The sequence below is a fragment of the Argentina silus genome (assembly GCF_951799395.1).
Source record: "Argentina silus genome assembly, chromosome: X".
Taxonomy (NCBI): Eukaryota; Metazoa; Chordata; class Actinopteri; order Argentiniformes; family Argentinidae; genus Argentina; species Argentina silus.
The window spans coordinates 2,629,880-2,646,998 of record NC_139653.1 but is presented as its reverse complement, the minus strand read 5'-3'; the positions used below and the strand labels follow the sequence as shown (position 1 = coordinate 2,646,998).

General features: G+C 41.8%; 1 protein-coding gene across 1 annotated transcript in view; it reads right to left on the bottom strand.

Moving 5' to 3' along the window:
• The window catches only part of col13a1 (collagen, type XIII, alpha 1), a gene marked incomplete at both ends in the record, with an annotated part of 91,851 nt that overhangs the window by 23,592 nt on the left and 51,140 nt on the right, over positions 1-17,119 (bottom strand). Inside the window, 12 exons of the mRNA XM_083696115.1 lie at positions 2,418-2,444; positions 4,487-4,522; positions 5,089-5,115; positions 5,970-6,011; positions 6,175-6,267; positions 8,684-8,725; positions 12,110-12,136; positions 12,247-12,273; positions 12,393-12,419; positions 14,164-14,190; positions 14,469-14,495; positions 15,088-15,123. Of these exons, the coding sequence (XP_083552241.1) occupies positions 2,418-2,444; positions 4,487-4,522; positions 5,089-5,115; positions 5,970-6,011; positions 6,175-6,267; positions 8,684-8,725; positions 12,110-12,136; positions 12,247-12,273; positions 12,393-12,419; positions 14,164-14,190; positions 14,469-14,495; positions 15,088-15,123 (438 nt within the window). The remainder of the gene's footprint in view (positions 1-2,417; positions 2,445-4,486; positions 4,523-5,088; positions 5,116-5,969; positions 6,012-6,174; positions 6,268-8,683; positions 8,726-12,109; positions 12,137-12,246; positions 12,274-12,392; positions 12,420-14,163; positions 14,191-14,468; positions 14,496-15,087; positions 15,124-17,119) is intronic.

Genomic DNA, 17,119 nt, shown 5'->3' with positions numbered 1-17,119 from the left:
GGGTCCGGGGAAAACAACAAATTAGTTTTTTGTACAAATAGCCCCAGCAGATACCTGTACAGAGACTGATCTACAGCAGTAACAGGACTTTCTTGGTGTACAGTATAGAGGCATTAGTTGCAGTTTAACCCTCTCTCCAGCTGTGTTGGTACACAGCTCTCTCATTTCCAGGGAGAGGGAGGGCAGAGGAAGGGCAAAGCCTCTTTCAGTCCCTCAGTCCCTCAGTCAGTCAGTCAGTCAGTCAGCCAGTCTGTCAGTCTGTCAGTCTGCCAGTCTGTCTGTTTGCAAAGCGCTAGGCTTGGCAAATCCTGCTTCCCCCCACACCTCTTCCCCACTGTCCTGCACTGCACCCTGTCACAATATCCACTGTCTTTGTCCTCCTCTCTTCCTGTGCTGAGAGCCTGCAAGTGCCCACACAGCTGACCCAGGAGGAGGGAAATGAAAGCAAAGGCTTTTTTTTAACAGGCTCATTAAATCAACCAGCTCTCCAGACCAGGGGAGAGACATCCGCTATTACTGTTCTAATGATGATCCACTGTACAGTAATGGTATTTCACCATAATGGAGGCAGAGAAGGAGGTCTATGGGTGGCGCTGTCCTGTCTACTTCCTCTAAGTCTAGCCATGTGACTGTTGCATGCTGTGTGAGGGTCTCCAGATCGTTCCGTCTAACATGTACAGTAGAATACAGTCAGACTTGTGGTCTGCACCATGTGGAGATGAATGGTTATGACTTCTGCCTCAAACCTTTACCTATTCATTTAATTTCCAATCTGCTTGCACTGAAACTGATCCATCATTGTGAGTGTATATATAGACCAAAGATCCCCAAGGTCAGGGCTAACCCAAATCCGTAGGTGAAAATATCTTATAGCTTTGAAGGGGCTGGCCTGCGAAAGTACTTTCTTTTTATTATAAAAACAGTAAAAAGCTATTCCTCTTGCACTGTTGCTGTGGATACCGTGTCGAGAATTGCTCCCTTCCTTGAAGTGTTTTTTCCCTCTCTTTCCCAATCTGTCCATCTGCAGGGTCTAATGGGAAAAACACACGTGTGTTGCTACTGCTGGGGCCGGGGGCTGGCGCAGCAACAGGGGGTTTTGCCATGGTAACCGGTCGGCCCAGACTCGGGGATGGTACAGTCCATACGACAGGGAGTTGACAGGTAAGGAAACAAGTGGCCGCACTGCATCAGCCACTTCACTGGAGAATGGTCCCACAGAGCACAGCTCACTGACTGTCTGAGAGACGTCCAGAGACGGGGGGGGGAGCACACGTGGTAGCTCATTGGGAACATGAGAGGATTAGGAAGCCCCCCATCCAAGTTGTTGTTGAATCAGACAGTCCAGTGATGGACAAAACAGCTCCTCTTCTTTCAGAAGTATCCCCCTGCGTTCTTACAGGGCCCACCCTCTCTCTCTGGCATGGTTTTTCAACTTGTGCATGTTTGCTCTGTTCTGTTGCAAACTTCCACTGTATGCTGTGATTTTGTTGTCAATTGTTTAGCCCAAGATTAAAATTTAGTCATGCCTTCTGACGTACCAATGTTTCAGCAAAACTGTGTTGATTATTTGTCAAAACAATGACCAAATGACCAAAACAACCAATGCATCTCAGAATACCTTTTCTCCCCTCTGTCCTGTGAGACCGGGTTTCCCCTCGTCTCCCTACAGCGTGGATGGAGACATCATCATCAGAGGAGCAAGAGCAGGCAGAAGAAAAGCATGCTATTTCAAACAGGGGGGGAATCAACCAATGGCACCAAGGGAAATCACTGCACGTTTCATGACATAGACCCTGAAATGGGGGTCACATGAATCTCTTTTTTTTAAAAACGATTGACTCATGGCCATTTCAGTGCACAGGTCCTCTCTGCTATGATGAGGGCCTTGCATGGTGGTCCTTAGGGTGGGGGTGTGGGGGTGTGTATGAGTGGGGGGGTCTAATGGAAATGAATATTCCATCAAACCCTTACACAGGAGGGAATTGAACAGGACAAGGCCACACCACTTGAGGCTTTTTGAAGTGTGCTGATATCTCGTCCAGACATAGGACATGACTGACCGGCCTTGCTGTGTTAGTCTAACCATATCCACAGATAAAAGATAGACTCCCCGGTTTACTTTAGATAGGAGCTTGTTTTCAATGGGAGGCTCCTCTCCTGTGAGGATTTCAGAATATAACTTAAACTATCCATTCATAAAAACTGACCTAAGTCAATGGCTAAAGTCTGTGGGGTGTATTTCTGTTTCAGCATGTGTAAGTTATTAAACAACATTTAGCTAACAGCCCAACCCTCTTGATTTGGCATGAAGAAATTCCCATTCAGAAACACAGTCTGTGAAATGAATCAGAGCAACATAGCTCAAGACTCCTATCAAACCAACAACAGATAGAGAGAGTTTGACGTAAGGCTCTTACCTTCAGTCCATAGTCTCCCTTCAGCCCCTACAGAAGGACAGAGACAGACATACAAAGGCACAGGGACGTTAGTCACAGAATAAATAATTCCATTTTGAAACAACTACAGGACTGTACTGTACCTGTGCAGACTACTAAATTATACAAGATGCTTGTCCCCATTCTTATAATATCATTTGAACTAACAGAAAAGGGTTAGCATTGCAGGAGTCAAACACTATAGTATTGAAGCTATTGAGATAAACTAAGCCAAGTTCAGATCAACTGTGCACATATTCTCTGGCAAACAAGATCACCATTTGATTGATGACATTGATGGGTAATGAACTGGAAATTGCATGTCCTCCTTGAATTGACACACATTCACACATTGAATTCTTGTCTGTTTAACAGAGATTATATTTAAATCTCAGGAAAATCTCCATTTTACATGCAGGATATTGAGAGGCAGTTCTCTGAAATGACACTAGATGGTGCACCACACTCCAGTTGAACAACCACTCAACGCCACTACCAGGTAATGAAATTCATCCATTAAGAATGAGTGAAATGGAAACATGGGAGATGTCACATATTTTAATATATTTTAAACTATTTCAATGCCTGGTATACAAACTGAGGTATTCCGTTTTTCAAACACTTCAGAGCATGTCACTTTACATATCAAATTTCAAAGCAGTTCAACTTGTTTTGAAGGACAACCAAACCACCACGGCCCATTTGTGGCCTAAGTATTTTCTGTCCTACATAACCTACTATATGGTTAACCGTCATCCGTATAAACCGAATTAAGCTTCTGTGAGGCTCTTTCATGGGAAAACAGAGAGATGGAGGAGAGCTGAAGTTTACAAGGCAATAACACAACCAGGAGCTCTGAGCTGCAGGTTCTTCCAGAGGTCTCTGGCATAGAGGTCAAAGGTAAAAAAAATATTGAGTGCATGGCACAGAAAAATGGCAATTGTCATACAGTCATGTATTTTACTACTCAAAAACCGACCCCTACGGTTTGAATTTAAATCTTTTATATCTGGCTTGAGGTTATCATCACTTTCAGAGAGGATCATGTCATGGAGAGGTTTGTGGTTTTTTCTGACAGCGGCAGCCAAACAGTTTTGACACTGCACAGATGGCTAAGACGTTTAGCCTGCTCCTGGGACACCTCCTGGAGGTGACCCTATTGTGGTGGGGAATGTAGGAGCCAGAGAAGCTACACTGAAACTTCAGGTCTCCTTTCCCTTTCTCTCTCTCTCTCTATCCCTTGATTTCTTTCCTTCTTCTTCTCTTGTCTTCTCTCTCTGTATTTCTCCATATTTTTATACTCCCAATCCCCCTCTTCCCTTACCCCTCTCTCCTACTCTCTCCTGTCCCTAAGCCCCTATTCTCTCTCGCTTCCACTCTATCCCTAATCCACCTCTCACCCTCTCCTACCTCCCACTCTCTCTCTTTCTCTCTCTCACCCCCCCCCCCTTCTCTCTCTCCCTCCCCTATCCCTGTCTCTCTCCCTCCCCTGGTGCGGAGTCATGCTGTGTGCTGGCTGGGCCCAGACCAGATCAGATCAGTGAAGGGCAGCGGCAGCAGGCCGTGAGTGAGCCCCCCAGAGGAAGTCCATTAAGTCAGGGAGAAGTGGAGAAGGAAAGGCACGTGGGGAGTTTAAGAGTCACAGCCCCTTCTGCCTCCCACAGCACTTAAAAGGCAAGGTTAGCTCCGGCAGTCCAGCAGCGGGAGTTAGTGTGTGTGTGTGTGTGTGTGTGTGTGTGTGTGTGTGTGTGTGTGTGTGTGTGTGTGTGTGTAGGAGGGGAATGCTCCCATGACCAATGATGGCAGGGGGCTGTGTCCATCCCTGGATTTCCAATCCTTGGGAAAATCTCAGGGCTAGGAAGGCGTATGGTTAACAGCTAGGGCTAGGACTGGGATACTGTAATGCAATTGTTGGCAAGCTGTTCAATTCTATATATACAAAAAATAACTTCTTTGAAGAACATAAATGGTCAAATACTTTCTGTAATAAACAGAGAGGAAGGTAGAACGATACTAATACTCAAAACAGGTAATGATCTTAATGACAATACCTTAGGGCCTTCTGGACCAACAGGGCCTCCATCACCTCGATCCCCCTGTAAAAGAGAGACACAAATGTGAATGGAGAGACAGAATGAGGAAGTAAAAGGATGAAAGTGAGGGCAGCTAAAAGTTAAAAAGATGCAGGACATGACTCAACAGAGACAAAGACCATGATATAATCCATAATCCAACTCTTCCTTAGTGCCTACAACCCATATCCGCCAAAACTCAAAAATGTACAATAGACACATAAATTATCCGAATGTAGCATTCATGACAACCTGCAAACAGCTCGTTTTTCAATAACGTCATAGGATTATTTGATGAAATATCGCTTCCTTATGCTTCGGCATTAATCCGAGCAGGTGCTTGAGAGCAGATGGATTCATAAATTGTTTCCACTACTATCGGGAAAAGTAGACGGGTATTACTTTTCCTCTATCATGAAATAAATATCCATATATAATTCATTGCGGAATATGTTATTCTGAACTTTGCCTCACCAAGCAGTGATTCACAGTATGATTATAAACTACATGTATATTGATGCTCATACTCATACTTCATACTTCATTGAATGTTTAAGATTAGTTTGAGGCAGAAAATGTACCTTTATTCCTGGCATGCCTGGTTCACCCTGTAATGGCATAGACAGTTCACGTTCATTAAACACAAAATAACATACTGTACACAACAGTGCATGCTGTTATAGTCCTCCAACACAATGTCATGATATGGATGGTTCCTTATTGTGAGGAGGGCCAATCAAAAGTTACAGAGCCGACTTTCAAGTTCATGCTGTGATATGAACTTGGTTTTGAAATGTGTTTTGCTTTTATGGAGAACTTGGACTTGCTGCTTTATAGGTTATGTGTATTTCCCTAGCCCCACAATCAAAATTACCCATCCTAAATAATCCATGGAAATGAATGTATCTGGGGAAATATACACTCCTCCTGTCCAATAGCAACACAGAGAACACACATGCAGGCAGTGTTATACTAGCTGAACTCCATTGGCTTTTTCATCTGAACTGCAGACATACAGAAGAATGGCTAGAGTGGCTATACTCGCCTCTGAAGGAGTTGATAATTGAGAGATAAGTCCCTTATTAAAATGTAGATTGTAATTGTTTATGAAAGCTGCACTGTGTGTTCATGACAATTTCCCTTCGGGACAAAACGGTTTGTCTTTTCTCATTTTATCTCCCACAGATTACTTGCATTTCACTTGTACAGGCACACAGTATCTAACTCGTCAATCTGAACAGCCATACATCTATATACAGTGCAGTAATAATGATATTGATATTGAGAAAAGATTACCTTAATTCCTAATAAGAGCTGTAAATAAAATGGGGAAATTACAAGAATGTCAACATCATCGTTCTAATACGCAATAGCATATTTTCCAAATGTACATTATGACTAGTTACACCTGGAATTAGCATGCAACTATTGTAATATGAACATGAGTGTGGACAAAACTCACCTTTGGATCTTTTCCTGGTTTTCCAGGCTCACCGGGTTTACCCTATATCAGATTTAAGCAAATATACCAATTGTATAACTGATATTATAATCTTTTGTTCAAACACTTTCATCACATGTTAATCTCTATTGCCATTCCCTCCTGAATATAGTAGTGTAGCCCAGTCAGGTGCCAGGTCAGGTTGTGGCATGTTGAGGGGACTCACCGGTGGTCCACTAGGTCCGTTCAGTCCATCGGTCCCAGAAGGTCCGGGGGGTCCGGGAGGTCCAGGTGGGCCTTGTGCTCCAGGCTCGCCCTGCTGAGAGACCTACAGTTACCATCTGCCAGTGTGAAGCCAGCCTGCTAAGGTCATGGCAACACAACACCTCAAACACAACAGGAGAGGGGTGGGGGGGGGGACATAGCGGACAATGTTAGCAGGGTTCAAGACAAGGCGTTATGAGGGCATTTCTGTTCACTGAGTACCATGTTTGGAGGGAATACCATTGTGGATGACTTTACACTTAAATTCAAAGTAATCACAGTAAAAATCAATTGGGATTTTCTTTAATAATATGTATATAACTTCAATCATGCTGTAGCTTCTTTGGCTCATTCAGTAACATACAGTATTGTACAGTATTGCTTCACGGAAACGGGAAACTGCCTATCAACTGATTTCTCTTTATGACTACTCTGTGGACACTCAACTGAGAACTAGAAGCATATAGTAACTATTGCCTTACTTATCCTACCTATACCAGTATACCACCATTTACTTATCCTACCTATACCAGTATACCACCATTTACTTATCCTACCTATACCAGTATACCACCATTTACTTATCCTACCTATACCAGTATACCACCATTTCTACCTAAAGAAACAACTTCATATGACACAATACACAGAGGATGATTTATTACTCTACATGTGGTCTGACTTTAAGGATTTCATGATACAAAATCCTGGCCTTGAACTCAAAAACTTCCTGATCACTGTGTAATATGTTACTGTACAAGGAAAACACATTTAGCTCTGGTAAAGCCTCTGTTGCCCGGCCCAGGCATTGAGGCCTCACATAATCTGGAACTCAACCATTCACATCAGATCCATATTTTATCAATCCCCTTCACTGAACAGGATGTGTCTGGCCATGATTTATGTTTCCGGATGCTTGTCCATTAAATGAACACATTCCGCTATGCTTCTCCGAACTGATTCCAGGGGCTCAGTTTAAAAAAGCAGAGCCAATCTGGCCTGGGTGGTATTTCTTCCCCCTACTGTCTGTCTTTGGTTTTTAGTCTACCACAGTGTGTAGCATTGTCTCCAAACAAGGTATTCCGTCTTGGCACAGAGAGACTGCACACCTGGAGAAACAAGATGGAGGACAGATGCCAACAGGGGGCCACTGGTGCCAGGACACTACCTCTAATAGGGTATAGGGTGCGCTCAGAGCACATGGCAGGGACACAGAGGTTCTTTGAGAGAGCGATGGTGAACATTCATATATACAGGAGATTGGAGAACATTAACTTCCTGTCAAATGAAGGTCCCTTTACTTCTCATATCCTTTGCTAATGTTATGGAGATTATAGATGTTAGCTTTTCAGTGTTTGTTTGTAGGATTCCATTGGCCTAAAGAATGCTCTCTTTCCCACACTGAGGTACTGTTGACAGAGGACTAGCCAACAAGCCGAGTTGGGCTTAAAAGTTCACTTTCATGGAATAAAAATGCAGCTGGAAGCTAAGGCTATTTGTCTAATCTACTGCATATCAGTTTTTATTCTAAAACATCTATGGTCAGTTACACTTTCAACATGAGACATTTTGTCAAAGTCTCAAAGTTTGATCAATGTTTTCATTTCACCATGTGGTCAGAATGTAAATGAATGTGAACTCTTTTATTTGATATGACCTGTCCTCTCCTTTATCATTCAACAGTTCTGAGACACATGAATGCCATAGAGGGTTAGACAGGGTTATGGAAGGGTTAGACAGAGTTATGGAAGGGTTTGGCGGTGGTCAATGGCGGTTGGCATCCAGAGAAAGGCAGGAAGGGACAGAGAGAAATGTACCTTGAGGCGCTTTAGGATTAGAGGGCTTATTGAGGGCATGTTGCGCACGGTGATGGGCAACATCTGCTGAGGTCACAAAGCACAGGTGGCCAGCGGTGCACACAGTCACAGGGGAACAAGTTCATCAGGAGGTCAGGGACAGGAAACAGGATAGAACGGGAGAAGGGGAAGGGGAGAATAGGGAGGGGAAGAAGAAGAAGAAGAAGAAGAAGAAGAAGAAGAAGAAGAAGAGAAATCGGAAAAAAACATGAGTGAACAGCAAAGAAATGTCAAGGCAGGGAGAGAGTATAGATAGAAGGTAGAAAGAAAGGGAGAGAGACAACAACACTGCAAACCAGGAACCAAAAGTCTGTGTCGACAGTAGTATTGATGAGATTTGATACCGATACAGTCACCATGATATAGGCTACTATACCTTATTTCAAAAATATAGACTATACATAGTACTTACTATGCATAGGGATAAAGCAAAATACAACCTTTTGGGGTTTTAATTAAAGATAATTGCAGCTGCACTACTGGTTTGGGCATCAATGGTTTGGGCATCAATTTCAATATCAACCATACTCCCGGCCCCTGTTGCAGTCAGTTGAGCGGAGATCAGGTAGGATCCAGTCTTGCTACAAAGATATTACAGTACACAACCAGACTTACTGTGACCAAGCCTCCAACACAGGGCTGTACAATACGCCGCTTCTGTTGAGATCACCAGCAGTGTCAGGTACAGTTTCAAGAGAGAATGTATGGTCCCAATGCTTTGTATCCAGTAAATTACAGCAGAACCTACTCAGTACAGCTTGCCCACTTTTTACATACAGTATATATTTCCAACTTGACGAAGGGACAATTGGCTAAAAGGTCCTCTGAGGTCTTTTATAGTACGATCAATCCCATCATAGAGTTTGATGAAGATAATGAGTCAATGCTTAGATGGCAATAAAGTTTGTAATTGAATTGAATTGATTGATTGATTATCATGGACTAGTCAAATACCTCTTGTATGTTGAGGTATTGATGAGGAAATAGAGCATATATATATAAAGTATGTAATAAATAAGTAGACACGGGGAAGAGGAGGAGGAGGAGGAGAAGGAGGAGATACATGAAAAGTATGTGTTGTTGTCCCCCACCATTACTAGCCGAACACACCCACATACCATAGGATGCACCATGTTGTTACCATTAACCCTACACACCAGCACTTGAAACAATACTGACTTTAATCAACATATATCAGTCAGTTATCAAATATAGGTGGTATCAAATGGCTTTATATCTGACTCGAAAGCATATTTGCCAACTTGGATGACATTTGGTGCATTTTCTGGCATACAAAAATATGATGAATCTAAGGGTTGAAAATGATCCCGTTGTCTGTAATAATCTCACATCCACTCCATGGCCTGGGGGTTAAAGGTTACGGTGTGGAGACCTAGCCTACACTGTTCTACTGAGACATGGGGACGACTGGTGGAGAACAGAGGGGTTGGGGGGCACCGAGGTGTGGAGCATTGGCTCTCTGTGGCACAACTGAGAAATACCATTTTGGGGACATGGGGGGACCCATTTGGGGGTACCCACAAACCTTAAACATCAAAGTTTGACTGGAGTGCAATGCCTCCAGGGTTTTCAGTGGGAGATCCTGTACAAGGAGGCGCACACACACACACACACACACACACACACACACACACACACACACGGAATAGCTGTTGCTATTTCCCAATCTAGTCTCTGCTTAAACACAAACACTCCTAGCTCTTTCTAGTTTCTAGGGACCTCCCATGCAGTGTGTATGTGTGTGTGTGTGTGTGTGTGTGTGTGTGTGTGCGTGTGTGTGCCTGCGTGTGTGTGTGTGTGTGCGTGCGTGCGTGCGTGCATGCGTGTGTGTGTGTGTGTGTGTGTGTGTGTGTGTGTGTGTGTGTGTGACATGTATGTAAACATTCCAAAACACACACAGTGTGCCAGGGGCTCCAGCACAGGTTGAAGGCTTTAAACAACCCCAAATCATCTGCCTTTGTGAACTTCACATTATTATTATTATTATTTTTTTAAATTATTATTATTTATTTATTTATTTAAACCTTTTTCTTTTTTTTCTTTTACTTTTTATACTTAAGTGACCCCTTTTAATTCATATTTAAGATATCTGAGATGTACTTTCAACACACTCAGAATGTAATCTTAGTCATATTCAACGCGACTGTAAAATAGTATGAAGTATTTTAGAAGTGTGTTAATAATGTGTCACTAACATATTTCTGTGTATTCTAAAAGTACACTTCAATTAGAAATAGAACGTTCATTCATTTATGTTTTTATTTTATTTTGTATTCTCAAACTTCATTTATGCATGAAGTCCCATTGAGGTTGAAGGGGACATAACATGTAACCATGCAACTATGTCACTCTTGCAGCAGGTCAACTGCCAAACAAGGAGGCCCATAGGCTTATACCTTGTAGTCTTCAAAGGGCTGAATGGCATACTTCATCTTTGTCCTAATTATTTACAGTTATGGTTAGCAACTTAATACACATAATTGAGGGATAGCAGGAATTGAAGTATACAAAACTGAAGGACAGCACTATTAATACATAATCCAATCTCAAAATGATCATTGAATCCAATAAATAACCAAACTGTAAGTGTTACAGTATTGTTAACAACAACTTACATATTAGACAGGAATGCTGGGTAATATGTAACTGTAGTATATTAACATTATATTCTAAACATAATTAATTTCATATTTTGTATTGGGATTCTTTCAGGATATTCTACAAATGTTTTTGTTCAAAGCTGTCACTGGTTTACTCATGGGCCAAGACAACAAAGATATTTACTTGCCAAAACTGAGTTTGTAATTGATCCCATGAGAGGTGCAACTGCATTACAGTTGAAGGACAAGGCTAACTAACACTCAGGGATTCTCTCATTTGTCAAAATGAAAAATAATTATGAGATAGATCAGCTTTGAAAACAAGATAGCAAAGCTTGCATAATTTCAAGTCCCCTTTTTTCCCCCTGCCCCAACCATTTCCTCAATGGAGGAAATGAAAATAAAATAACAACCACAATTCTACTTAATGTACAGCTATTCACGTATATAGACACTTACAAATTCCCATGTAAGGACACTAAAGTGCAGGTTAAATTTACAAGTATACTAAAGCACACATTTAAGGGCACAAAATTACAGCATATTTTGAGTACTGGTACAAAAGTACAAAATCAGTACAGTTTTAGTGTACTTTAAGTAACTATTTTATCTATAAATAACTATTTTCAATACACTTAAGGATTTTTTTCGCTTGGGATACTGTATCAAAACAAACAAAAATACCTTTTCAACATGCTCTGAATTGTTATGAGCACTTTGATACCTACTCTGTAATTGGGTAACAAAAGTTAAATAAGGTGTGATTCTAAAGTCCTTACATAAGCCATTTAATAATAGGAGGTTGGGTTACATTTGAAATGGACTTAGCTATCTGAAAACTCCTCGACTATTTTTGTTGGCACCCCCACACATAACGCCTTATCACGTATTCTGTATGCTCCAGCAGCCTGCCAGTAATTGCCTTGTTTTCTCTCTAACAGAAACTGCCCCGGAGAGATCGGCTGATTTGAATCATGCAGCTCGCCTGCCTCCATGTGTTGCATGTGCTACCCATCATGGACTCATTTGTCTAGCCACTGCTTCTTTTGTTCTCCTTCTGCTAAGCTGAACATGCTCTGTTATAACAGACTGTCAAATTCTTCATTTATGTCTGTACCTGTGAAAGATACTACATTATTTACCACAGAGACAACAGCATAATATCGGCAGGTTAGTGTGAATGCTAATACTTCAGCACCATCCGCTGACCACTGAAGTTACTGTTAGAAATCACTGAGGAGCAAATTGCAGTGAAACAACGAGTAACAGTAAGTACATCAGAATTCGCCTTCTAAATATTCTAAGGATATTCATACATTTATGAATCAATTTTCGCCTCTGTTGCTAAAGCATTACTAACATTATCCTTCTGTTGCTGTGGCATCACAAAGAGAAAGAGTGTGATAGATTATTTTCTTACCCTGTGAGTGTAGTCTCCACATATGCCCTAGGAAGGAAGTAGAGCCATTAAGAGCATATTAGAAACTCACCATTCACAAAATGTCCTGTACTCAGTGTCATCATTTACATTATGTCATTTAGGAAAATATCATTCACCTTTTCCCCTTTCGGACCAGGTTCGCCCTGGCAGGTAAACAAAATAAGTGAGGAGTGAGTGAGAAATTACAAAACAGAAAAGGTATGATAAAGAGGCATCACGCATTCATCATCTGACAAATGACAAAGCAAGAGGGGAAACTTACTGTGACTCCTTTTAGACCACGTTGACCCTTAAAAACAGCAAACAGTAACAGTATACCAATCAGACTTATAAAATATTGCAAAACAATACAGCATGTGTCAAAACCAGCACAATAGAAGAATTAAACAGAAGAGAAATTGTTACCAGACATACTTGAACACAACTCACCCAGTGAAAATGGGCACTACTAAAAGTTATACTTGTCACTTGTCACACACTCTACTCTGTTTGACTACCCATCAAGACCTGGGGAGAGCTGTCTAGCCATCTGTCAGTGTCCAATGGCTATTTGATAAATGAACTCTGGGAAAGGGCACAGTTGGACACATCGCACACACCCCATGACCATGACCCTAGCGCATAGGAGTTCCATATAGGCATTGTGGACTTCTATACATTTATCAGACTAGCCTTCGTGGCTTTTAAAACACTCCTTGACATTTGTTAGGAGAGTAAAGAGGAAAGGGGGCTCATTATATGATCATTTATGAAGATACTACATGATCCACCCCACTTGGACCCTGGATCAGCGGTTCATTTGTATTGGCCCCAGCTCCCTGCGTGTGAGCTTCTGTAAGGAGGCAGCGTTCCAAACACGCTCCGAGCGAAAGATAGCAGACGCGAATACCCCCCTAATAAAACAAAGCCCCCTCATGATACCTCCTCCAGTCCAACAAAGAATAATGGGTTTCAAACAGAGACACAAAAGCCCCTAAAATCAGCAGCTGGCCTGATAAAAGACCGCTGGCGGAGGCAAGACGATGAAACAGCTTCCAGGGTGCCATAACCATCATCCAAGAAGATGATTTTTTTTTGCGGACAGGTCTTTATTGGTTAAAAAAAGAGTTGGAGGGGAAAGATTTCAATAAAAAAGTACTCAAACCCCCAGATGAGAGTACGTATGAGAGAGTTCTCCAGCGGTCAGAGAGCTGGAGGTGGAGGGGCACGCTTTAACAGTCATTGTGTAGAAGCCTCACAGGGAGCACGCAAGATGGATGTGGGCCTATAAAGTTGTCAGAGTGATGGGGGAAATCTAACTCTTTCCCTTGGCACCTTAGGAAAGAGTGTTTCCCTGAAGCCAAAACAATGTATTTTTGGAGGATTCTTTTGAAGAGGAGATTAATATTGGTTTTCAGGCAGAAGTTCACCATTTTCTGGATACATTTGGTCCACTATGTTCTATTTTACCTATTCTCTTTTAGACATGTTAGGTATGTTCTGTGTATCAGTCGTATTCATTAAAAAACCATCTTAATTTGCCGATGGAAGAATTTGAATCATCATCTGTATGGAGCAGGGTTTCAACTGTTGTTTATTTTCTGTCTGCCAGCATACATACAAGATCCCTTTGAGTTGACCTCAGCCAAGGTTTTACCTAAGCCTGATTGAGGACCAGCAAGTGTACAACAGCTCCCCTTTGACAGTCCATCTACTAAATATGGCCAAACATTCTCGCTGTCACTAAAACAGGCTACCCACTGGTTTCCCATTACTCTCCACATAAATCAGGCCACAACACTGTTTTGCCAATGAATTCATGTGGCTACAAAGTAAACAGCCGACTAATGCGACACCACAGTTTTACTGGCATTTGCACGTTTTTGATAATTACATACGTAAAGCATCCATAACAGTATCAGACTTTCTTTTCTTTTTTCTTTTTTTACTGTGGTACTTAGGTAATAACCCTTCATTGCATCATATAACATATCTACACAACAACAGCATACAATTTCAACAAAATTGCAAAATTCCATCTGAAAAATGCTTACCAAGTCGCCTTTTAGCCCGTTTTGTCCCTGTGTGAGTATATAAAAGTGAATTCATGAGGTCAAATAATCAAATCGATTTCAACAGCTACATGTTCTTGAGTTTCTTGGGAAAACATTTTAGAAATATCAATTACTCTCTATAATAGCAATAATGATACTAACAGAGATGTTATAACAATAATGACCATAATCATTATTAACTTAATTAGCCTCATCATCATTATTATAAGGTGGCGGGTTCTGTGCAGTAAAAATGCTCAATTACTCAATTATTCAACATTTGTCAGGAATAGAGTGAAACTCACAGGCTTGCCGTCCAACCCAATCGGACCCTGGAATATAAGGAGAGGAGTAGACATTTAAACACGGGTTAATAGCAGTTACTTCTCTAATAGCTCTACAGACCACTACACTGATGTGAGGCTATTTGTGAGGACGAAAGGGTATTTCCAGGTCAAACCCAGATATGGCTATGGTTCAGTGAAAGAGCAGATTGTTGTGTTTACAATGCTGGCTCTGTGATATTGTAGGATGAGTCCACCTGGTCGTGGTAAACTACAATATCAACTTTGAGAAGGGACTTGATAGATAGAATGGAATGATAGACGAAGATGCTGCAAAAGTTGCTTGACACAAATGTCACTTTAAATACCATCAGACTATGTAAAGATTGCTCTAACTGTGCTAGTGGACAAGGGTCTATCCATGACCGGGAGTAGAGAGGCAAGCATTTATGGCAATAGCTTTGGATAAAACACAGCTGGGCAATTTTTTTTCTTCTTTATTTTTTCAAACTAAGGCCCACTTCTGGATTCTTTTAGTGACTGCCTAATACAGCTCCACTTGTAAAATCTTAACCTAACATTTTAACACTGTTTGTAAAGTTTTTAACTGGATGAGGTGCAGATCCAGACTTAGACTTACCGGGAAGCCTGGAAATCCTCTGGTTCCTGGCTGTCCCTAAAAAAAGACAGAAATAGAACAGTAAGTGTATGTTTTTACTTCTAGAAGACTGACGTGAAAATCTGGTGAAAGAGGGTAAATGTAAGAGCATACGATTCCCCCACTCCACAGTAATAGGTTTGGGCAGCGTGGTATTTGAATTTGACAGAGGGAGTGATACCACTATGGGGAGAGCCTTCTGTGTGGGTTGTGGGGAGAAAACTGACTATCAAAACAGGAGGAAATAAGATACTACAAACAAAATACTGAAAAGAGTTTTCGAGAGAAGAAAGAAACAAAGCATGATGCTTTCCAATCTTTTTAAGTTAGGGAAAAAAGTGAACGGGCTGAATGAGTAGATAATGAGTCTATAATAATTAGTGAACATGTTTTGATGAAAACAAAATTCAGCATTGGTTCTGTGGATACGCTATCCTGCCTGTGAGGCTGAGAGAGGCCATTCAATATCCCAGGAAAAAGAGAGGAGGGAGACAATAAAGACACAGAGAGAAAATTGTAGAAAAGCTAATGAAACCGATTGTATGTCTAGGACTAACTGGAGTAGTTATTGGGAGCTTTGCATGTTTTCTCTCCCAAGGGAACCCATGTCTGTTTTGAAAAAAAAGTGAGTAGAACACCCAAAGACATGGCTTATTACCAGTCATTTACATGATTCATGAACCTTGCAGATGATTTGGAACATTGAGAAAACATTGAGAACATTGATAAAAAATTAAGCAATAATGTCTGAGAGGCCGTGGTTTAAGGCCTCTACATGCTTCTGCGTCACTTCTGCGACTAGTACGCGGTTCGTGCTGTGCAACACTGTGGCAAGCATTCTGTAATTCAAACTTCTGCGTAGCCTACGTGCAGCCCGTGCCCAGTGGTGTCATTAAACTTCTGTACACACTTCTGGTGGCTTTCATATTACGTTATGTTATATTACGGTTTTTTTATGTTAGTTAACAAACAAAGCTAACTAGCTAGCTAATAAACAAAGGCTGCCTGTATTTACCTCAGGATAGTTTGTCTCGATCTCCCGGTGCTTTATGAATACTTCCAGTCAGAAGAGCATAGAAGGTGGGCTTTGTTTGATTCCCAGGCGCAGCTCCACTTTTCTTTGTTTTCTCCAGCTTTCTTTTCATTCGCGCATTTTCAACTTGTCCCGAATCTTCTTCCACTACTGAACTACTTCAGCTCTGCCTCCATTCACTAACCAACCAATCAATGGCGTGCAACATCTACGCAGCCGGTCGTTCATCGAGAAATCGAGAGAGGTGCGCGACGCCCTGTGCAACCTCCTCTGCAAGTTGTGCGGCCTTCGGGAACCTACGCAGACCCTGGTTGCGTTGTTGTCGATGAAGCATGAATCGGTCTTTATCGTCAATATTGTCACTAGTAAGGGGAGTTGTTAGGCACATTGCGCATCGAAGTGCCGGCAACCCCCAACCAAGTGACAATATCAGTAGCGGACTAGCTATCTGAAGCACCGGGAGAATTCCCGGTAGGCTAATTGATCTGTGAGCTGTGGACCTGGTGGATCATTGAGCTGCGCATCCGGTGAGCGACGTGATCTGTCGGCTTTATACAGCCCTGCCCATACCCCACCCCCCCATCGGCTGAAAGTCCAGGGCCGTTTTGTTGTCCCAGTCCATCCCTGGACAATGTTGACAATAAACCATGGCCTCAAGGGCATTATTGCGTTTATACGGTTATAACAGTTACACAACAAATCCGAAATTGTGACAAGAAAACAATGCTTTAAGTATTTATTTTGTGATAGATTGTGGGGGTTTCTGCTCTGCATATACATTATTGTTACATTATCGTTATTAAATCACGGCTTTGAACGCCTCTCAGCCAATCACAATGCTTGTTCATCAACTTGTTGTATAATGCTTTACAACATGGAACAACATGGGTCAATCCATCGACTGTGACTATTTGCTTGATCTTACACAGAGTGCTGATACTCAGTAAACACATACAGTATTGTATATTGTTTTAAATCCAA